This window comes from Littorina saxatilis, linkage group LG4 (assembly GCF_037325665.1).
Source record: "Littorina saxatilis isolate snail1 linkage group LG4, US_GU_Lsax_2.0, whole genome shotgun sequence".
Classification (NCBI taxonomy): domain Eukaryota; kingdom Metazoa; phylum Mollusca; class Gastropoda; order Littorinimorpha; family Littorinidae; genus Littorina; species Littorina saxatilis.
This window is the reverse complement of record NC_090248.1, coordinates 16,724,962-16,748,799: the sequence shown is the minus strand read 5'-3', so window position 1 is coordinate 16,748,799 and position 23,838 is coordinate 16,724,962. Positions and strand designations below refer to the sequence as shown.

The 23,838-nt window shown below is 42.4% G+C and overlaps 1 protein-coding gene and 1 long non-coding RNA gene across 3 annotated transcripts in view; one reads left to right on the top strand and one right to left on the bottom strand.

Annotated features, from left to right (window-relative positions):
* LOC138964093 (serine/threonine-protein kinase PAK 1-like) overlaps nucleotides 1-23,838 on the top strand; it is a 100,618-nt gene that overhangs the window by 44,920 nt on the left and 31,860 nt on the right. The window contains exons 4-7 of the mRNA XM_070335981.1: nucleotides 1,975-2,110; nucleotides 6,306-6,369; nucleotides 13,764-14,013; nucleotides 17,010-17,236. Coding sequence (XP_070192082.1) covers nucleotides 1,975-2,110; nucleotides 6,306-6,369; nucleotides 13,764-14,013; nucleotides 17,010-17,236 — 677 coding nt within the window. The remainder of the gene's footprint in view (nucleotides 1-1,974; nucleotides 2,111-6,305; nucleotides 6,370-13,763; nucleotides 14,014-17,009; nucleotides 17,237-23,838) is intronic.
* On the bottom strand, nucleotides 20,039-23,517 carry LOC138964086 (uncharacterized). 2 transcript variants are annotated; one of them, XR_011455006.1, is made up of 3 exons: nucleotides 22,864-23,517; nucleotides 22,128-22,234; nucleotides 20,039-21,167 (listed from the first exon to the last, which is right to left on the bottom strand). It is a non-coding gene; the product is annotated as an uncharacterized lncRNA (long non-coding RNA). The 2 variants fall into 2 exon arrangements; XR_011455005.1 differs by having other exon boundaries at nucleotides 22,128-23,517.

Sequence of the window (23,838 nt, the reverse complement as noted above, 5' to 3'; positions counted from 1 at the left end):
ATCGAGGGAATAATTAAGACGGTTGAGGTTTCATGATGGGGACGGGGAGCTCAACATCTGACGTCAGAAAAATTTGCAGTAAGCGATTAAGAATTCCTTCAGCTAGTCGAAGCTTTATTCGGCAAGCATGGGTGTAGACACTGTAAAGATTATGGGTTTTTAATTCCTGTCAGCTGTTTCAATTACGTTGAGGTTTACGCCTAGGTTCACGCCTTCTCCTTGATTTTATAAACCCTTGAAACTGGAAATACCAAAACTGACATGTTTACGCTGGCTGCTCAGAAATTATCTCTTGTTTGAACAAACTCTCTAGCAAAATCATGATGTGGAGAAAAAAAATATAAATAAAAAAACATTACAATGTTTATCACATGGCTTTGAAACGAAATGCGGAAAATCTTAATGCGGAAAATGTCAACATTTTTTAATGAAATTACAGTAGTACCTGCCATATCCGGTCACCCATTAGTCATTGCAAAGGTGACCGCAAATATCAGGTGGCCGTCCATTACAGGCCCCCTCCTCCTCCAAAAAAAAACCAAAAACACGATCAAGTTTTCATGAAGAAAAGAAAGCGATCATCCATGAGCCGCCGATTCATTGTCTCTGTTAGTTTTGCTTTCGTTTATACATCTTAATTATTTGCGTGTTTAACTCGATCGTCCTGGCTAAGCTATTGTTTCGTATGTTTCTATGTGTGTTGTTTGGATTATTATATATGTATTTGAGTGTCAGATAAACAAGTGTTTCAAACTCACATCAGCTGTGATCGATCCGGAAGTGACTGCCGTAAATGTACATGTATGCGCATGTCTGTATTTACAGTTTGCGCATGCGTAAGTATTCATGTCGTCTGCTCGTGATGTGCCGTCTGTGCACACAACACACACACACACACACACACACACACACACACAGACAGACAGACAGACACACACACACACACACACACACACACACACACCACAGGCGCTCGCCCGTGAAAGTGACAAGTGGCCGTTAAGTGGCCGCTCCTGTCGAGTAAGAGGGGCACCTTTGGGCAAAAATCAGTGACCGTTGACCGCGTCAGACAGGTTAACGGCCATTAAGAGTCAATTATAGAAGGAAAACTCATTAGTCATGGGAAAGCTGGCCGCTCCGGGCAGGTTCACGCCCACGAAAGGGCCGGAAATGGAAGGGACTACTGTAGTATTTTTCATACGCTAATTTGACATCCATGAATAGAAACGCACTTGTTTTTTTTATAACGCGTTACGTTTTGCAGGTAGAAGAGATCTGTACATTTTTTATGACGAGTTCAATATCTGAGTGGTAATTACAATCGGCTGAATGACCGTTACATTGGCAAGTCTCTATTCCTTTACACACTTGCACACACACACACACACACACGCGCACAAGTAAGAGGAAAGGGATTATAAATTGCCTCTCTCACTCTCTCTCTCCCCGGTAAGTGTGCGGGTACTGTACAGAGGGTATTGTATAGTACATCTCTCTCTCTCTCTCTCTCTCTCTCTCTCTCTCTCTCTCTCTCTCTCTCTCTCTCTCTCTCTCTCTCTCTCTCTCTCTCTCTCTCTCTCTCTCTCTCTCTCTCTCAGCCAGGGTGGGGTGAGTGTAAGGGTGGAAATAATAGTCCCATTAAATTCGGCTTTTCCATTTTCAGTTTTTCTATTGCAATTGCTTGGACCTCTGAGCCCCCCCCCCCCTCCCTCTCTCTCTCTCTCTCTCTCTCTCTCTCTCTCTCTCTCTCTCTCTCTCTCTCTCTCTCTCTCTCTCTCTCTCTCTCTCTCTCTCTCTCTCTCTTTTAAAAAGGTGAGTCGTATAAGCGTTTGCTTTTCTTGTTGCATTCTTTTGTGGTTAAAAATGTTAGTTTTGTGTGTGAGAAGTAGGATGTTGAATGTCGAATTCCTTTGCAGCTACAGAAGATTGCTGGGAACTTGGTACATTGAATGATGCCTGTTTTTGTTGTGAAAGGATGTGGAGGATACAACAGACGGTAGTCCACAGCTGAGGCAAACGGAGAACACTGATGAAGATGATGGACAGGTGGTGTCACGACGTCCCAGGACACAGAAACCGATGACAGATGCTGAAATTAACAATGCTCTAAGTACGTCAGCTGAGTACTTTTTCTGAGCAGTGGTTGGATGTTGGGTCTACTTTTGAAAGTTCCTGCTTAGGTTGCTTAGAAGTTACACTGGTTGTAGTTCTCACTGACGGTGCTTAGCCTCAGTCAGTAAATCATACACTTACATTTTTTTAATAATTGTAAGATTTTCTGAAAGCCCCCCCCCCTGCCCCCCTCCTCCTTTTATCTACTGCAACATTTTTTTTTAACCCTGTCCACCCCCCATCCCCACCAACGCACCCCCCTTCTCCCGATTAATGGGGGGGTGTATAGGTTTGTATGTCTGTTTGTTTTTAATAAAGGGGCTTATAGGATTCACTCTGTCTGTTTGTTTGGGTGTTTGTTTGTTTGTCTACAGATTAGACTTGTAACTCTGGTACTCTTGGGTCAATTGAGCTTGTTGTTTGTGAGGAATAGGGTGTGTGCAAAAAATTACGTTCCTAACGGTAGTCAAACCGAAGATATTAGCTTTACACGCCTTTACCCACCCAGCCAGGGCAAAAAAAATAAATTTAAAGGTTTCACATGAGGATGTGTGTCTCAACCTAACACTTGACGTCGAAGAAATGTGCTAGTGAGACCTGGGACCTTTATTCATTAAGCATGGGTGGTTTTACAAAGCATAGGTGTGTACACGAGTCAGATAATATATTTTTTAATTCGTTTCAGTTGTTTTGAAAGACGTTTTCAATTTAAGTTCAACGTGTACGTCTGGGGGTTGAAACATCTTAACTAATAGGAGAGGAAGAACGGGAATTTCCGATTTCCGATTGGCCACAAATCATGTCTTGCTCGAACAAATACTCATGCAAAACTCATCATTTTCAAAACAAAATTTGACAAATGGTATGCAACAAAGTCTATCATATGGCTTTATAAACAAAGATCTTGTTTTAATGCAAAAAAATATCAAATTATTTGGAATAAAATGTATGTATGTCATTCGAACAATCTGCAACCAGTGAGTTTTTTATAAGACCAATGTTTCGGTGTCTCAGGAAAGGGTAGAAGCTGGAAACTACCAATTTTTAGAGATTAAATTTACCTGTCAATTCGACCTGAGCATTGCTCATTTGGTTATGGAATGTGATTTGAACTTTTGCTGCCCCGGTTTATAAACTCGAACCGAAATACCCCAAATGAAAAATTAAGATATCTTTTATTTCTTTTATCTTCCCCTCTCTGTCGGTGACTGTTCTCTCTCTCTCTCTCTCTCTCTCTCTCTCTCTCTCTCTCTCTCTCTCTCTCTCTCTCTCTCTCTCTCTCTCTCTCTCTCTCTCTCTCTCTCTCTTCTCTCTCTCTCTCTCTCAGTATGGTTTGAAACAGTTTTGCGTGACTTAAGGTCGCGGATTAGAATATGACCCGGGTTGGACACGAGTCAACTGCTTGTGCAGACCCAGAGATGGTATCCATGTCCCACCCCCATGTCACTACGGCCATGGGGCTACTTTCTTGACCCCATTAAGGTCAATGCTTGTTCCTTCTGTCCGCACTCAGATCTGTGGTGTTTTTGGGCTGATTGAGCTGAAACTTGGTGTGTAGATTGATAGTGGAGAACACACGTTTGTAGCACCATTAATTAAACAAAAATTTCATTCCTAGCTTTCACAAAATAAGGATATGAACATTATGTAGTTGCATCTTGTGTGTCTGGTACCTATGAGCTAAGGAAGGAAGATAACCTGCAAGGTTTTATCTCATGCACACTGGTTGTGTGTCCTTACTATCTCGTGCACACTTGTTATGTATCCTTACTATTTCGTGCACACTAGTTTTGTGTCCTTACTATCTCATGCACACTGGTTCTGTGTCCTTTCTATCATGTACAATCTAATTATGCTCCTACTTTCTGGTGCAGACCAGTAAGTTGAACAATTAGTAATGACACAGAACCAGTGTGCACGAGATAGTAAGGACACAAAACTAGTGTGCACGAAATAGTAAGGACACAGAACCAGTGTGAACGAGTTAGTAAGGTCACAGAACCAGTGTGCACGAGATAGTAAGGACACAGAACTAGTGTGCACGAGATAGTAAGGTCACAGAACCAGTGTGCACGAGTTAGTAAGGTCACAGAACCAGTGTGCACGAGATAGTAAGGACACAGAACTAGTGTGCACGAGATAGTAAGGTCACAGAACCAGTGTGCACGAGTTAGTAAGGTCACAGAACCAGTGTGAACGAGTTAGTAAGGACACAGAACCAGTGTGCACGAGATAGTAAGGACACAGATCTAGTGTGCACGAGATAGTAAGGTCACAGAACCAGTGTGCACGAGTTAGTAAGGTCACAGAACCAGTGTGCACGAGATAGTAAGGACACAGAACCAGTGTGCACGAGATAGTAAGGACACAGAACTAGTGTGCACGAGATAGTAAGGACACAAAACTAGTGTGCACGAGATAGTAAGGACACATAACAAGTGTGCACGGGATCGTAAGGACACACAACCAGTGTGCACGAGATTTGTTTGTTTGTTTGTTTGCTTAACGCCCAGCCAACCACGAAGGGCCATATCACGGCGGTGCTGCTTTGACATATAACGTGCGCCACACACAAAACAGAAGTCGCAGCACAGGCTTCATGTCTCACCCAGTCACATTATTCTGACACCGGAACAACCAGTCCTAGCACTAACCCCATAATGCCAGACGCCAGGCGGAGCAGCCACTAGATTGCCAATTTTAAAGTCTTAGGTATGACCCGGCCGGGGTTCGAACCCACGACCTCCCGATCACGGGGCGGACGCCTTACCACTAGGCCAACCATGCCGGTCTGTGCACGAGATAGTAAGGACACAGAACTAGTGTGCATGAGATAGTAAGGACACAAAACTAGTGTGCACGAGATAGTAAGGACACATAACAAGTGTGCACGGGATAGTAAGGACACACAACCAGTGTGCACGAGATTTGTTTGTTTGTTTGTTTGCTTAACGCCCAGCCGACCACGAAGGGCCATATCACGGCGGTGCTGCTTTGACATATAACGTGCGCCACACACAAAACAGAAGTCGCAGCACAGGCTTCATGTCTCACCCAGTCACATTATTCTGACACCGGACCAACCAGTCCTAGCACTAACCCCATAATGCCAGACGCCAGGCGGAGCAGCCACTAGATTGCCAATTTTAAAGTCTTAGGTATGACCCGGCCGGGGTTCGAACCCACGACCTCCCGATCACGGGGCGGACGCCTTACCACTAGGCCAACCATGCCGGTCTGTGCACGAGATAGTAAGGACACAGAACTAGTGTGCATGAGATAGTAAGGACACAAAACTAGTGTGCACGAGATAGTAAGGACACATAACAAGTGTGCACAAGATAGTAAGGACACAGAACCAGTGTGCACGAGATAGTAAAGACACATAACTAGTGTGCGCGAGATAGTAAGGACACAGAACTAGTGTGCACGAGATAGTAAGGACACAGAACCAGTGTGCACGAGATAGTAAGGAAACAAAACTAGTGTGCATGAGATAGTAAGGACACAGAACCAGTGTGCACGAGATAGTAAGGAAACGGAACTAGTGTGCACGAGATAGTAAGGACACAGAACCAGTGTGCACGAGATAGTAAGGACACAGAACTAGTGTGCACGAGATAGTAAGGACACAGAACTAGTGACTGCACGAGATAGTAAGGACACAGAACCAGTGTACACGAGATAGTAAGGACACAGAACTAGTGTGCACGAGATAGTAAGGACACAAAACCAGTGTACACGAGATAGTAAGGACACAAAACCAGTGTGCACGAGATAGTAAGGAGTTCTGTGTCCTTACTATCTCGTGCACACTGGTTCTGTGTCCTTACTATCTCGTGCCCACTCGTTATGTGTCCTTACTATCTCGTGCACACTGGTTCTGTGAGAGAGAGATGGAGACAGACAGAGGCAGAAATTGACAGAGACAAAGAGATGGACAGAGAGACAGAGACCCGAAGATGATTTGAAAATAAACACCATCTTGGAGGCAAAAGTTTTGCAATGCTTGGAAAGGAACTTCCTAAGATGAAGTAATGTCATTCTCCTTTTAAGCTGACGTCATTTGTGTGTTCCAAACTGGATATGATTTTCTTAGAAACTTCGGTGGTTTGTAACTTAGATTCACATGAAAAGGAGATGTATGAGACAGGACTGCAAGACTCATGTTTTAAGAAATGGTGTGTGTGCAGAAGAGGTAGCATCCCCAGGAAACCCACATGACAAGTATGATGTGCAGAAGAAGCTTGGAGCAGGGTGAGTTGGACTTGCATCAGTTTTTTTTAAATGACTCAATATAACATCCCCTCATCTATACATTGATCCTGTTTGCTGTGAGCTATATTTACTGTCCTGGCCACCCATTTTCATTGGAAAATAAAGTCACAGACATGGGAAAACAGTCTTTTTCAAGCATTTATCAATCACAAAAACAGGAAAAGAAGAGAAAAATCACTCAAGTTTTTCAGTAAATAAGTGGTAAACATTTAGTCTTTAGTTTTGCATTTGCTCAAGAAAAGGAAATCATGCATTCAACTCAGCAAGCAACTTGTCAATGGCAGGCCATGGAAAAGCTTTTTCTTTACAGCTTGCAGCTGTTTTGAGAGACTCAATAACTCTACATATAAAGGCAGTCATTTCTGCACCGTTTTTATAGTATGATTGGAAAATTCTTTGGAGAAAGACTGTTCTATGACAGTTAGGTTTCTTTCAAATTTCTGACAGACAAGTGGAAATTGGAGAAGTCAGCTCCTATTCACAATTCTGACCATTTAGCAATATTTTGGCCAGTTGAACATTTCGAGTTTTGAAAGCTTTTCTGGCCCGCACTGATCTTTTTAGATCATTTAAACAAAGACTCTTGTTCATATCTTTCAACTCCGTCGCGATTTAACCTTGGACGGTTGAGAACGACGTTAAACACTAAATAGGAAAGAAAGAATATCTATCTATTTTGGTAGAGGTATTGACTTATTGAAGTTAACCTTAGCTGGATGGTCTGCCACTTGGTTTAAGCAAAGTGGTGGCAGGAAAAGGGGGGGGGGGCAGTCAGTCCTCCCTCTTCAGGCAGCACGACTCAACATTCCTCGCTTGAGCAAGTTTCTTGCTCCTGGAGATCCTGATGTACATATCTGTCCTGTTAGAGCCCGCACCAGTTTTCGGTTACGGACTCTGCACACTCGATCGGAAACTCAGAAACTTCGTTTTATCTCACTCAACATGGGGTGGTGTAAGATATCTCGAAAGTCTCGTTACCCGAGTGGTCTTTCACCATAGTGAGACAAGCTTTTGTCTGGTGGCAGAGTTAGTCAGGTGACGTCAGGGCAGTCTTGCCCTTTACTACAGTCGGGTTTCATGAGGCAAGAGATTGGGCTTCCTCTCCAGCTGTTCTTCGATTTGGTCGCCTGGCAGAAGTTCTTGAGTCGATTTACTGGTTTTCTATAGATGTTTTCATCGATGTCTATCTCATAGATATCTCTGCTTTGAGACAGGATGCAGTTCTGTGTTACCTGCTAGGGTAGCGGCAGGATAGATTCTCATTTCCGGATAGGGTTAAGTGCCCTCCACCTTTAGTAGCAATCTGCTATATGTGAGTTGGGTAAGATATGTAATTTAATCAAAAATTTTAGTAATAAATTTTCATTTGATTAATATACTTATCCAACTCACATCGTTTATTCCCTCCCGCCTCCCCGCTGTGGGGGTTATATGTTTCTAAAAAAGAAGTGAGTTGGGCTTCGTTTAGAATGATACAAATGGCGGCATATGCGCACGCATACGGAAGTCAGACTCTGTATTAGTCTGGCATTATGGGTATTGGTCACTCTTTTTTAGAGTGGTCTCCCTTGTTACCAAGGAAGGAGATGCGTACAGCGTTACCAGCACTGAACCAGGGTTAATTGCTATATGTGAGTTGGGTAAGTATATTAATCAAATGAAAATTTATTACTAAAATTTTTGATTTATTGATCGAAGGCCGTCGACCCAGAGAGAGACAGGATGGTTTTGAAAAGAAAAAAAATTGCCTGAGGCAAAATCTGTACTATTTTGGGGCTTTACTTAACTGAATGTGTTAAACAAAAACAAAAAAAATAAAAATTCAAAAAAATAAAAATTCAAAAAAAGGTCGGGGGGGGGGGGGGGGGGGGAGCAAGGAGGTCTTCGCGATGTAGCCGAATTCGCGATTTAGTGGACCGCGATTAAGTGGAAGTACCCTGTACCACTAATCGATTAACCACACTCCGATCCACAATCTCGGTCATACAAAACAGAATTCAACAGTTTCAAGTAGGTACCAGTTTATATGCAAACTCTCCACCTCCTTTCTCGTTATCAAAACATCACAAATAAAGCGTTCACAACTTGAATCAACAACAATGAAATTAAAGTTACACGTTTACGTGTAAGAGATGGAGCACCCAGTTATTGGCCTTACAGCACAGTTTCGTGTAGGTTATTCACGCTTTGATGGCTATAATTTCATCACATGAACAGTATGAGTTATTTCTAATATGCTGACTGTTAGCAATTGATAACTGACATGTCGAGAAAAAAGATATCAATCATGAGCCTTCAGGCAAATGCTGATATCGTTTGTGAGACATGTCTGTTATCATTTGCTAAGAAAGGGCGGGGATGTAGCTCAGTCGGTAGCGTGCTGGATTTGTATCCAGTTGGCCGCTGTCAGCGTGAGTTCGTCCCCACGTTCGGCGAGAGATTTATTTCTCAGAGTCAACTTTGTGTGCAGACTCTCCTCGGTGTCCGAACACCCCCGTGTGTACACGCAAGCACAAGACCAAGTGCGCACGAAAAAGAACCTGTAATCCATGTCAGAGTTCAGTGGGTTAGAGAAACACGAAAATACCCAGCATGCTTCCTCCGAAAACGGCATATGGCTGCCTAAATGGCGGGGTAAAAAACGGTCATACACGTAAAATTCCACTTGTGCAAAAAAACACGAGTGTACGTGGGAGTTTCAGCCCACGAACGCAGAAGAAGAAGAATTTGCTAAGAATTAGCATATTAGAAATAACAATTTTATTACCGTTTATTTTGACACAAAAAAATTTCCAAGCAACCCCGCAAATTGAACAGAACAGCCGCAATGGGATCTTGAGCGCTCCTACCTGATTATGCCTGTCAGTCAAAGCATTCACATGACATGGATCAGCCAATCACACACCTTGATGAATATTTAACAGGTGAAATGCATTCACACAACAATCACACAAGATAAACCATGTTGAACATGCGTTTCGGTTGCTTTGGTTTTTCTTGTTGAACAGAGAGCGACAGATTTAGAACCGACTCCAGACGGATGGGAAATGACATGAAGATATATTTGACGTAAGGCGAGTGACGCAATTTCACTTGACTGTTCCGAACTTTGACGATTTAGTTGTCAAGTGAGTGGGTCGGCATTGCACACTCAGAGGGTGGGTGGTGCTTTGCTGTTCCGTAAGGCACCCACCGACAAAACTCGCTTTTCAGTATTTTTGAGTCACTTGAGAAAATGTGACTCTATGTAATCGGTCAGTGTTAGTCTGTCCGGCCGGCCGTCCGTAGACACCACCTTAACGTTGGACTTTTCTCGGAAACTATCAAAGCGATCGGGCTCATATTTTGTTTAGTCGTGACCTCCAATGACCTCTACACTTTAACGATGGTTTCGTTGACCTTTGACCTTTTTCAAGGTCACAGGTCAGCGTCAAAGGAAAAATTAGACATTTTATATCTTTGACAAAGTTCATCGGATGTGATTGAAACTTTGTAGGATTATTCTTTACATCAAAGTATTTACATCTGTAGCCTTTTACGAACGTTATCAGAAAAACAAGGGAGATAACTAGCCTTTTCTGTTCGGCAACACACAACTTAACGTTGGGCTTTTCTCGGAAACTATAAAAGTGACCGGGCTCAAATTTTATGTGAACGTGACTCATTGTGTTGTGAATAGCAATTTCTTCCTGTCCATCTGATGCCTCATATAATATTCAGAACTGCGAAAGTGACTCGATCGAGCGTTTGCTCTTCTTGTTTAGATAAAGAGAGTATTATCTGACAGCATTTGAAGTGTCATTCTTTAGAATAAATCACGCTGATATTGTTGATTTAAATTTTTACTTTGTTTTGTTTATTTTTAGCGTGATAAACAAAAAGGGTCCCTGTCTGAACGTTATCACATTTAGAGGGTCACCTAGAATCCGTCCTGATTGGTCAAAAAGCCATATGGGGCACTGAATTGGTAATAATAACAGTTATTGTGTTTTCAGCGTAACAATAGGGTCCGATATTTAGACGAGACAAGTATAACGCCGACGAGTCGAAGACGAGACGCATTATACTTGTTCGAGTCTAAATATTAGACCCTATTGCTACGCTGAAAACACAATAGCGTTTTATATTGCTATTCTGACATTATTTTCTGTTTTAAAATCATGTTTTTGTCAGCAACAACTACCAAAATGGTCCATGTCGTTGATTGCAGACGACAGTTTAGTGTGCATATCCCTTTGCGCATGTATCCACGGAAATCACCGAACATTGAAAAACCCACGGATATGTATTACGGAGAAGACTCGAGATAACCAGATGTTTAACATTACGTCAATATGCTAGGAATCATATGACGTCATGACGTATCATGCTTGCTTACGTATATTCTATGTTCGAAAGTCTGACTTCTGTTGGGGATTCGCGTGATGAAGACTGCGGTAAATCTGCAGATGATAAGAGAACAAGGATTGTTTCAGAAGAAACGACTAAATGTTTCAGACCGGTAACTTCATTTCAACATTGCACTATACAATGGACGTTCTATGTGACAGGAGAGTTTGCTGATTTTGTGTTAAACATTGGAAAGATCGTCTGCTAGAATACGAGATAGGTCGCTTCAGATTGCAGCTTCTTGAACTTTGCAAGGTTTGTTGCCTGTTAAAGAACTGGATTTTACACGTAATATATGTCATGTACAGTAAGCAACAACAACAAAAACACACAAAGCAAATGGCATCGTCTGTCGACTAGTCACAGAAACAAACCTGGCGAGGTATGCGTGTACTTTATACACGTGGAAGAAACCGGAACCATGCGTCTTTGTTAAAGCCTGTCTTACACTGTGCCGAATATCCTTATGAATATGAAAATGTTGTATTCGGCCAAAAAAGAGACGAATGGACAGTAAGAAAGAGAAAAATCGAAGGCTTACGAATCCTTGCGAATGTCATACGAATGGTTGCGACTGCTTGCGAATGTCTACCGATCATTGCGATTGTATACGAATCCATATACGGATCTATTACGAACGTTGCGAGTGGCCTTGCGAGTGCTTGCAAACATTTTACGAATAAAACGAGTATGCAATTCGCATTGTTCGTAATGTTGCTCTTACACTCTGGCGAATTGCCCTTGCGAATAGAATTCGCCAATAAACTCATAATGATCGGGACATGGTCGCAAGACATTCGTAAATGTTCTTAACCATTCGCCACCATTCGTCTCTTTTTGCGAACATTAGCAACATGCTCCTAATATTCGCAAGGAAGTCATATTCTGAATGTTTCGCAGCGTACTCGTAAGTATTCGCAAACCATTCGTAATCATCGTAAAGGTATGCGTATTGCTCGCAAGCATTCGTATGGATTTTATTCGTGCACATTTTGCCAACATCTTGCGAATGGTTGCGAATTCATTACGAATTTCTCAGGAATGTTTTGACCATTTCTTCCCAATTCATAAGAATGTTGCGAAAGCCTTACGAATGCTTGCGAGTGACTGCAATTGCTTGCGAATGTTTTAAAAACAGTAAGAATATCTTGCAAACGTCTTGCAACTATGTATTCTCAATGATCGGTACACATTCGCAAGCACTCGCAACCATTCGTAAGACATTCGCAAGGATTGGTAAGGCTTCCAATTTTCTATATTATTCATGTCCATGTGTCTATTTTTTTGCCGAATACAACATGTTCATATTCGCAAGGATATTCGGCACAATGTAAAGACAGGCATAACGAATGGTTGCGAATGGCTTGCTAGCGCCACGAATACATTGCGATGATTACAAATGTCTTGCGAGTACTAACGAGTACGTTGCGAAAAAAATAGCAATATGACTTCCTTGCGAATATTAGGAGCAAGTTGCTATGTTCAAAACAATAGACGAATTGTAATGAATAGTTAAGAACATTTACGAAAGTCTTGCGACCATGTCCCGATCATTGTGAATTATTGGAAAATGCTATTCGCAAGGGCAATTCGGCACAGTGTAAGAGTAGCTTAAGGATATCGGCAAAAAATTACCAACTTCCGTAGCTTTATCCTTTAATGATTGCAATAGGGATGTGTGAGACCATCCAATCACAGCCCCCGAATTCCCCCACGTGTCTATCAGAATAGCTATATTACTTGATAACGACAGGTGAGAGGGCCAAACATTACCACATTCAACTCAGTGTCTGTCTTGTCAAGACGATGAACAATTATGTAGCCTCCTCACCCTCGCTCTAATGGCGTTGTGCAGTCGGTAAAGTCACATACAAAAGCAGGTTAGGTGAGGTGTGGCTTTGAGGTGACCACGCTGACTTCAGTTTTCAGTTGTCCAAGTGAAGTCATGTCACACCAAGTCACGCCTCAGTGCTTCAGGACTGGAACCAGTTGAGATGAGAGATAATATGCTCATTCGCATTTCTGCTCTCTTCAAAGCATGTCATCTCGCTTTGACGATTTTTTCTTTCCCGTCCGTTGACGATAAAGATGTAGTCCTTTTAGTAGTCCCTTTAGTCCTCCCCCCTGCCGCTTCACCGCGTACAGATAGACGAACGCTAAGTCCAAACGCGACTTTACCACGTGTCGCCTGAAAGCAGAGACTTGCTATCAGAAACCCGACCTGCGTCGTTGAGTTGCGAAAGGAAAAAAGGGCTCCTCCTGTGTGTCGCGCGCACAGGTAAAAGATGCCATGTGACGTATCCTTGCACGCAATAACCCAAAAATCCCATGCTCCCCACGGTCGTGACAAAATCCAGTTTTTACAGAATACTGCAAATAGCATATATTATAGGCCACTGCCCCCAGCAATAGGCACAAGATTATGGGAACAGGTTGCTTGAATAATAAACCACAATAATAATAATGGTAGGAATCAGTCACTTATACTCATCACTCGCCCCGATCATCTCACGGATCCGTGACAATTCAGGCTGGTTACTGGGTAGTTATTTGTTGGTTGATGGGTGGTTATTGAAAATAAACACCCCTTCTAGTTAGCAGATGGAAAGAAGCAGAGGGGGAAATAAAGAATATTTATGAGCCGATGAAAACCGCAGTTAAAGAATTTTTTTATTTGTTATGTTGTCTGTTTGATGCTCTCTGACACATTTGTTTGGAAGCTGTAACGCAATGGCATTGTCTTCATCGAGGGTGTCTTTTTGAATGAAAGATTACTGTGTCAGTTTGTGCATATCTTTCTCCTTTTGTGGCAAAACATGTTAATTATTCAACTAGCTGTCAGTTACATTTGACGCACTAATGTTAATGTCTAGTTGTTTTTTTATTTTGAGGTTTTTCTGTTATGATCAGAGAGACTAGGTTGGCATTGCAAAGGTATTGTTACTAAGTGTTAAAAAAAAAGGTTGACTTGTTTTGTATGTCAGGGCCTCAGGAAGTGTGGTGCTGGCTAAAGTAAAGTCTAGCACGGACGTGGTTGCCATCAAGATGATGGACCTCAACAACCAGCCTAAGAAGGAGCTGATCATCACAGAGATTGAGGTCATGAAGTCCTACCGCCATGACAACATTGTCAACTTTCTCGACTGTTACTACCTAGAGAATGAGTTGTGGGTGGTGATGGAATACTTGGATGGAGGGGCTCTGACAGACGTTGTCACAGAGACAATCATGAAGGTAGGAAGTAGGGAGATAATCATACTGTAAGTTCCACTTTGACAAGTTTGGAAATCTAATGAACAGTCTTTGGTACAGCAGTCCCTCTCATGAACGGACACCCTTGGGCCATAGCAAACCTGTCCGTACATTGCAGGTGGCCGTTCACGGGAGGGGTGACCCCCCCCCCCCTGCCCCATACACTCACACAGACTCACAAACAAACTGATTGACTCTATGCTAGTAACATCTTGTGGCTCTAAACGATAACATAAGACTCCTAATTTTTGTTTTTTTAACGTTCTGTAAAACTATTTTTTTATGAATGGTGTTAAAAGAAGAGATAAATAAAATCCTCAAGGCAGTGAGCGCACTCGCCATGCACTGACATCTTACGAAAGCAGCCACACAAACACCGCACAGAGGCACGCATGTGTGTACAGATGCTTTGCGAGAATAAGCATTAAAAACCAGTTTGAATAAAAACCAGCATATAGAGCTGCATGTCCTAGTTATTTTCTTCTTGTCTGGCTTTATTTAATGCATGCTGATCTTGCCGCAGTGACTTTTCACTCTTCATTTGGGAATCCCATCCCTGTACACAACACTGCTTTCCTTACCCGAAGCCATGACAACTGAACTTTGGAAGAGTACACCTCTTCATTACCTCCAGCGCTCTTTCACTTCCAGCTGACACCAGCACCCCACTGCATGAGTCTAGCCAGCTACCCCCCCCCCCTCTCTCTCTCTCTCTCTCTCTCTCTCTCTCTCTCTCTCTCTCTCTCTCCTTCCCCCCCCCCCACCCCCACCCCACCCCACCCTCCCCCCAGCCATGCTCCCTCTGTCGGCAGAGTGGTCACTGTCAGCTAATTGAGGCCAGAGCAAAATCAGTTGACCGTGTCTAACTTTTGACCCTGATAATAGGATGGGGATGAAGTGGCCAGTGATCAACAAACAGGAAAACTGAAGGGCTCACAGATTAGGCAATGACTCAGTGGTCAAGCCTGAGGGGAAAAATGAATGGCTTTGTTAATCTTGTCAAAGAAAGGTTACATACAGACACGCGACTGATGCTGAGAACTGAGGCCGAATTTTCACTCTCTTTCTCTGAGGGCCTTCAGCGAATGTAGCTTCTGTTGTTTACGACAAAAAGACATGACACACAGTGCAGTTTCATGTTGGCATCTTCGCATTTGAAAGCAAGAAAGTGCCTGCACTCCACTCCTGACCAAAACTACCCCCCTCCTGACCAGGGTACACGTGCACTCAAGTTAACAGAGACTGTCATCATGCCTTAGCGGCTGTGACCTTTGTACCAAGAGCCGGACTGCTCTGTTATCGATTTTGTTGTGGTGAAAATTTGACGATGCTGACTGTTCGTAAATTGCAGGTATGACCTGCTGTTGGGACCGAAAATTAGTGTTCGTGTCCACGATTTGCAGGTGGCCGTTTAAGGGGGGGGGGGGGGGGGGGGGGGGGGGGAATATAGAAGGAAAACACTGTGCCGAGCAAATGTGTCCGTACATGTCAGGTGGCCGCTCACACCGGGGGCCGTACATTGCAGGGACTGCTGTACTGTGGCAAGTATTGAGACACTAGACACATCCTTCCTGTGAGAGGCCACCTCCAACATAGGGACAAATTTGCAATGACGATTTTGCAAACAGGAGCTAGAGACAAGGGGTGCGTTGCCAAAGCAAAACGTTCTGTAACATTGAAAAACGTTTTATAGGCAACGCATAGTTTTGTCATGGCGATTGTGAACGTTAGCGAGTGCTTTGTAACAGTACTATTGTTAGGGGTCAGTGAAGCGTATTAATGCTGACAGCTGAGAAACGGTAGTTTACTGGTAAAGCTCTGTATCATACCTGAGAGTTGACTTGCCACTAGCCATAGCACTGTACTATATTTGCTGTTTCAGTTCCTCTCCCTCTCTGTCGTCTCTCTATTTTTATCTATCTCTCTTTGTTTCACTCTGTTTGTCTGTCTGTGTTTTTCTCAGTCTTGTCGGTCTGCCTGTATGTCTCTCTCTATCTCTCCCTCGATCTCTTGTCTTTCTCTCTCCTTTGTGTGCATGTGTGCATTTCTCTCTATTTCTCTCTCTCTTTCTCTCTCTCTCTCTCTCTCTCTCTCTCTCTCTCTCTCTCTCTCTCTCTCTCTCTCTCTCTTTCTCATGATCATCATCATTATCATCATCATCGTCATCAATATCATCATATGTTTAATTTTCCCCATCTCTTTTTGTTAACTTTTCAATTTTTTTCAATTTTTTATTTTATCATTGTGTGTCTGTGCGTCCCAAGGACAGATTCTAAGAAAAGGCATAGCCTTAAATCTTAATCCTTGTAAAATAAAGTTCAATTCAATTCAATTCAATTCTCTCTCTCTGTGAATAGAATCCATTCCATATTAATTAGCAACCGCGTAGAGGAGGTAGGGAAAAAAAATGTGGGAGTAAATATCGATAATAATTGGTTTTAAGCCCATCATGTTCGGTCGTTGTGTAAAACCGTGTCGAGGAAAATATATTAGTTGAACAGAATTAAACTTTCTTGATCAGCACTCGAGGTAATTATCTTTTGATGCATACATACAAACCATCACCGATTATTGTACGACCATCTGGGACTGCTGATGCTAATATTTTTAAACCATTGTATAGTTTAAACGGACGAGCGCTGTAACTGATTTTATTGAAATGATCAGAGTCTTGTTTTTGACGATTATAAGAAACTCAAGATTCTGCCATTAAGAGAAAGATTAAAATGAAATAAATCCTTTATGGCCATGCACTATGTGCTTTCAGAGCAACATTTTAAGCCAAACCAAACCGAAAGTTTAATGTAACCATTCCAAGGATAGATATCTTTAAGTCAAGTTTAGCTTATTCTGGCAGAGTCGTGCGGAAGTCTCTTCCGGAAAAAACAGTGATATTAGGTGACCTGACTGACTGAATTTGAAGTTGACCCAGACATGTGTTTTTATAATTTTGAAGTGCTTGTTTTTCTGTGTAAAAGGAGGGCCAAATAGCTGCAGTTTGCCGTGAGTGCCTGAAGGCCTTGGAGTTCCTGCACAGCCGCAGTATTATTCACCGTGACATCAAGAGTGACAATGTGCTGTTAGGTATGGTGGGTGCTGTGAAGCTCACAGACTTTGGCTTCTGCGCTCAGCTGAGCGGAGACAAGAGCAAGAGGGACACCATGGTGGGCACACCCTACTGGATGGCACCTGAAGTCGTGTCCAGGTCAGTGCACTTTCTCTTAGCACATACACACTTTTAATGTATAGCGAACGACGAAGAAGAAGACTTTTAATGTATGTAAACCTGAATATTTAAACAAGTATTTGCCTTCTGTTGGATTTAAAACTCATGATTAAAACCCAGGCTAGAACAAAATTTGTGTTGGATGTGCATTCAACAAGTTATTAAAACTCAGCTGACTTTCAGAAGTTCGTAGCTACCATGTAATTGTGTAAAAGCTATAATCGGCCCCATTAAGCTTGGCCTTACTTGTCTATGAACTTTTGTACGATTCATCAGATGTGTGTGACTAGAGTCGTCCATGGTTGTAAAGAGGGCAGTAACTGATTTGACGACTGCACTCGACAGTAGCAATGTTTGCAAACAGCATGAAGCACAACTGCATTGATTATATTGAAGCCTGTGGTAAACAAGATAACTTAACTGCATTAACACTATTGTGACTAGCACTGCCACGGCGTTGACGTCCTGCCTGCCCAAGCTTGCCACCAAGAAACTTCCCAAAAAACAGTAACTGTAAAGAAATCTGTCTAGCAAGCTTGAATTAAGTCCAATCACCACCAAATTTTGTGTACTAATTAAAAAATAGATGCTCAGTTCAGTCGTGCTATTTATAAGTTTGTCACGCGATTTGTTTTAGCAAAGGGGGGTAAGAAAGGGGGATAATATGTGTTTTTTAACGGGTTTTTTTGTTTGTTTTGTTTTTCCACTGCTTTTTCAAAAGTATTTTTTAACAGAAAGTAGTATAAATAATGTTATAACCAAACAAGGTGTAAAACCTATGAATTAGCTGAAATATTGTTAACATTCTACACAGAAATAAGGAGACAGTACAAAGAGAAAAACAAGCAAATCACGCATTCACTCACAGCATCCTGACTCAAATGAAACAAAACTGTGTCACTCACCAAATGATGTCCAGGTAATCCATACATTGAATATGTCACATTTTCACAACAAAGTACCAACTGTACACCTATGCACATTTCAGTTTCACAGGACAATGGTTACTCTCCTTCGCCATTGATGCTATAATAGCGTCTCATTTCGCGCTTATAGTCCTTCGTTGAGTGGTAGATGCTGAAGCATGCGTCTGAACACAGAGGGACTTTGCAGGCCTTGCACATGTAGGTGGTCTGCACTCTCTTGAGGTAGGTATGTCTTTTCCCAGAAGCAATGGTGCAGCACTCGCAGTTTCTGGACGCCCGCATGCTCTTTGCAGTGCGTGGGGTAGGGACTAGTCTGTGAGGGTTGTCAGCATGGCTGAGTCGCTCGAAGTCCATTGGCTTGACCCGCATCCTTTTCTTTGGTGGTTCTTCAGCTTCAACCCCTCCTGCTGCTGCTTCAACCTCTCCTGCTGCTGCTTCATCATTACCTTGTCCTTCATCGTCACCAGCCAAAATCTCTCCATCCTGTCGCTCCGCGTGTGGGTCAGCGGGATCTTGTCGCTCCGCTACTCCACAGTTTGTCAGCTGCATGACGAGGTCAAGGACAAAATCTGCCTGGGGTTTGGGTTTATCCTCATATTTGTTGAACAGAATCATGGCTTGGACCAAGGCCATGTGGAGTAAGTGAGTGGCTGCTCTCTTCCACCACTTCACAGTCTTTCTGTTGAAAGAATAGTAGCTGAGGTGCTGGTCGAAGTGATCAACGCCATTCATGCTTTTGTTGTACTCGTGTACAAGCATCGGCTTCACCGCATTCCTGGCTTCTTCTCCTCTCTGGCGCTGCTCCCTTGTCAGACGTACTGTCTTGCCAGTGTCCACAGGCTCCGCCGTGAACTTTGAGCTCAGCAACATGAAATCTTTTCGATCATTGTATCGAACAGCAACGACATTTTTTTTTGCCGAACAACGGTCTTTCCCTTCGCCACTTTCATATCCTTGCTTGAAATGTCGGTAGGATTTCCTCTTCGATGTTTTAGGACAGTGCCAACGTAAGAAGTGCCGTTCTCCTGCATGTAAGTCACAAGGTCGGATGAGGTGAAGAATGAGTCGGTGAAGATAGTGTGACCTTTGTTGCGGTAATCTTCTGTTAGAGCTTTGACCACATTTGGACCATGATCAACTTCTCTTTTGTTGCCATCTTTTCCTGTGTACATTTTCATTTTCACGATGTAGCCACTTGAGCTTTCACAGAGGCAGTACAGCTTCATTCCGTAGCGGCATGGTTTGTTGGCAATAAACTGTCTCCAGGCCAAACGTCCACGCCATGGCATAACGGACTCATCCACAGCCATGTTTTCTTCCGGGTAATACACAGAAGAAAACCTTTCCTGCAGGTGACTGAAGAACGGTTGAATCTTGTAGAGCTTGTCATAGTCTGGACTGCCTGGCAGGGGTGCTTCCTCATTGTCATTGAGATGCCAGAAAGTGAAGAGGGAGAGGAATCTGTCACGTGGCATGACCTGCAATACAGCAATATATATATACATATATATAGTATGTGAGGTAATAATCAAATGTACACTATGGAATAAATAATTCATAAATGACAATATATATATATATATAATTGCAAAAGTGATATAAATTTAAAAATAATAAATATAATATAAAGAACTCAGAACTCAGAAAGTTTATTGTTTAGGCCAACTGACCTAGTGTGGAGGCCAAGCCAGTTTTAAAGCCATAGAAAAAGGATTCCGTCGGACAGTAAATTAGATAGCAATTTGTTGTCATATTTTGAAAGAACACCCACAGTAGATCACATTTTGAGGTACTAGTACTTTGGGTATCATCTAGGGTTAGAGATTTTTTGGTTTTTGTGATTTAAGTTTTGACGCAAAGGGGTAATTTTTTTTTTTTTTTACATTTTATGTTTTAACTCAAAAACATATACTAAAGTTGGTAGAAATGTTAAAATATATGTTGACACTTGATAATTAGACTAATAATTGGGGTTTGTAAGTGATTTTAGGTTAAGTAAGCAATCAAAAAAAAAATGTTTTACCCAAACTGAAAAATTGTCTCCCTTGATCACTCAATGAATAGTGGAGACACCGATACTTGGCAACTGCACACCATATAAAGTGTACTATCTACGCACAATGATCCCTCTTGGCTGCCTGATCCACGCAACACATACGTTGTTGTCCATCATCGTTATTCCCAGTCAGAATCACGGTCTCTTTCAAGTTTCAGTCCATCTCCCCTTCACACACGGTATCTGAAGTTATTCCCAGTCCGAATCACTGACTTTTTCCCATTCCATCTCCCTTCACACACAGTATCTGATGATATTCCCAGTCCGAATCACGGTCTCTTTCACAGTCCATCCCCCCTTTACACGCAGTATCTGAGAGTTATTCCCAGTCCGAATCACTGACTTTTTCACATTCCATCTCCCTTTACACACAGTATCTGATGATATTCCCAGTCCGAATTACGGTCTCTTTCACAGTCCATCCCCCATTTACACACAGTATCTGAAGTTATTATCAGTCCAAATTACGGTCTCTGTCACAGTCCATCCCCCATTTACACACAGTATCTGAGAGTTATTATCAGTCCAAATTGCGGTCTCTAGTCCATCCCCCATTTACACACAGTATCTGAGAGTTATTATCAGTCCGAATTGCGGTCTGTAGTCCATCCCCCATTTATACACAGTATCTGAGAGTTATTATCAGTCTGAATCACTGTCTCCATGATAGTCCATCTCCCCTTCAAAGTCCGTCTCTGAGTCAGTCACTTGGTGGGTTGTCAATGTCTTCCTCCACAGACTGCACGTTTACACACCCAACACATGCACACAGTTCAGTGCACTTTAGCGAATTGCGATGGCAGGTGCACTTGTTTCCAGCACATCCCGTCTTACAGCCGCACTTGATAAATTCAGTGACAGCGGGGGGAATGGCAGGCTGAGACATCCATCTCACTTCCAAACTGCCGTCCTTCAACAGCCAGCCATACTGCACATACAAACACCAACATAAACATACAAGTTGTCAAGCTTTTTTCTTTCTTTGCTTGATTTTATTTTCGTGTGTGGGTGTATGTGTGTTTGCTCCGTTATTTTGTTTCTCCTCTGCAGGGATTGGCCTGGGATTTGGTCTTTTTTGAAACCAATCGGTCCACACAAACTCATCTGAACAACAAATCCCAAAGCATACCCTAGTCAGGATTAGGATCAGGATAAATATGCCGCAGGAACCTTTTCAGGTTATCGTCGCAGTGTAAATGAGAGGGCAGTGCATTCTAATAAAATATTTAATTCCCTAAAATATTTGATATGCTTACTAAAAAAAGGAAAAGGTGTCAGTGTCCTCTCCCTTAGGACCTCTGAAGTAAAAACAGTCCATATTTGTACATCTATGCAGTGTTGCTGCCACTGCCAGCTTTAGAGGACAATAGGTCATTTTGACCTGACTGTAAGAAATCAATAGGTCGAAATGTCCTGGCTCTAAAATTTACCGCGGCACACTTGTTAATATATGGCTTATCCGGAAAAGAGCTTGCTCCATATAGTAGGGGAGACTATTACATGCAAGGGCGAGAAAGTCAGGTGTGTCAGTTATGCTTGGTTGCTCATAGTTCCATGTCATTGTCTCCGCTAACGCTGGGAACAAACTCATTTCCGAAGTAGCCCATTACAATGCAAAAAACTTCATTTTTATTTTTAAATCACAAATTTGTGTCAGCATGCGCGAGTGTGTGTGTGTGTGCACACTATGTGTGTGTGTGTGTGTGTGTGTGTGTGAGAGAGAGTGTGTATGTGCATAGGTGTTGCTGGAAATTTTAAAAAAGCAATTGTCCTGGGTCAAAGAAAATGTTCGACAATTTTCCTATTCTATAATCCCCCAACCCCCCCCCCTGAACAATTTTGATGGTGGCTAGAGCCGAGTGGGGGAGTAACAAATTAATACGCTTACTTTGCTTCCACGGCAAGAAGATCTGGCTTATACTGGATGTCACGTAGAATGTCATGTCTGTTGGACCGCACAGCAGCTTCATAGAATATGTCAGCATTCGGTCCTCCCTGTTGAACAAATGTGATGCTATTAAATTATAAAGAGTTTCAACGGGGAAGAGAAGAGTTAATTGACACAAACCCTTATTGTAATATAACAGATTCTTAGAATTTAGCACTCATCATTTATCATACCATACGACAATGTACACGAAATGTATTGCATTAGTACCAGCACCACCACCCCCCCCCTACACACACAAGCAATTTACTATTTTATAATAATTGAATCTAGATTAATGCTCACATATTTATCTTCTGAAACTCTGCACCTGTGCAGGCATTTAGTAGCTACTGCATTTTAATCTGAACATCGACTTATTACAACTTGCAACGATGAGTGGGTACTGAGCGCTCTAACGCAAAGCTGTCTTATCGCTGAGTAGATAGTCCAGCCTATCATGCTCTTTGAATTTGTACTGTTAATTAAACAATGCTTCATGGACCGTCAAACATTTTGGAATTTTTTTTGACCCAAGACTTCCCCTTTAAATTGGCTTCATAATGTAGAAAGCAACAATATTTTGGTCACATAATTAGGGTGCAAATAGTAAATAATCAAGCAAGCAATAAATCAAATAGTTTTGACTCTTATGCTCCCATGAGTCATGACAATGCAACTAAAACGTTCAACTAACCTGTATTAGTCTTTCTGGCACCCACTTCCCGGCTGATTTTTTGTTTTTGTTTTTTCTGCACAAAATACAGAGAGGAGGCAGGATATGCTCACTCCTGGTTGTTGAAGCTCTGCTGTCGTTCTGTCGTTGTTTTCTCTTTCTTGGTGAAACAACACCCGTAGCTTTTCCTTTTTCCACGCGCCATTCGGTTTGCGCAATCCTTTGTTTGTTTGTGAACTTGATCTAGTGCAAGTGTACGCAACTCGTTACCGCTCTGGATTCCAACGCTAAGATTTGTTCAGCGATTACACGTTCTTCACCGTCTTAGGAAATCCACTGCTCACTTGATCGCAACGTGGTAGTCCATTTAGCCTCCGTAAAACACGTTAATTCTCGAAAAATAGAGTCTTGATCGCAATGTAAAATGCATGCGTTTGCCGTCATTTTGAAGAACTAAAGGGACGTCACTCCAAAATCGCTGTGGTAAAAAGACGTTTTCGTAGTCGTAAATTTACGAACTGTTAAAAGCTCTCATAAGTTTATTATATGATCCCCAAAGTACTAGCACACAAAATATCAATCAGAAAAAATCCCTTAACGGATTTAACCCAAAACATTTTGGTACGAAGAGGTAGCCGACGGAACTGAACGATAGACCTGCTTGGCCTCCGGACTAACCCGTTACAACCGGTACATATATCAAACATGACAGCCTCTCTCTCTCTCTCTCTCTCTCTCTCTCTCTCTCTCTCTCTCTCTCTCTCTCTCTCTCTCTCTCTTGTGTTGTATAAAGGACAGGTTGGAAGAATAGGCTTTGCCTAAAACCTCTATCCTTTTGTAATAAAAGTCTGAGTCTCTCTCTCTCTCTCTCTCTCTCTCTCTCTCTCTCTCTCTCTCTCTCTCTCTCTCTCTCTCTCTCTCTCTCTCTCTCTCTCTCTCTCTCTCTCTCTCTCTCTCTCTCTCTCTCACACACACACACATACACACACACATTCT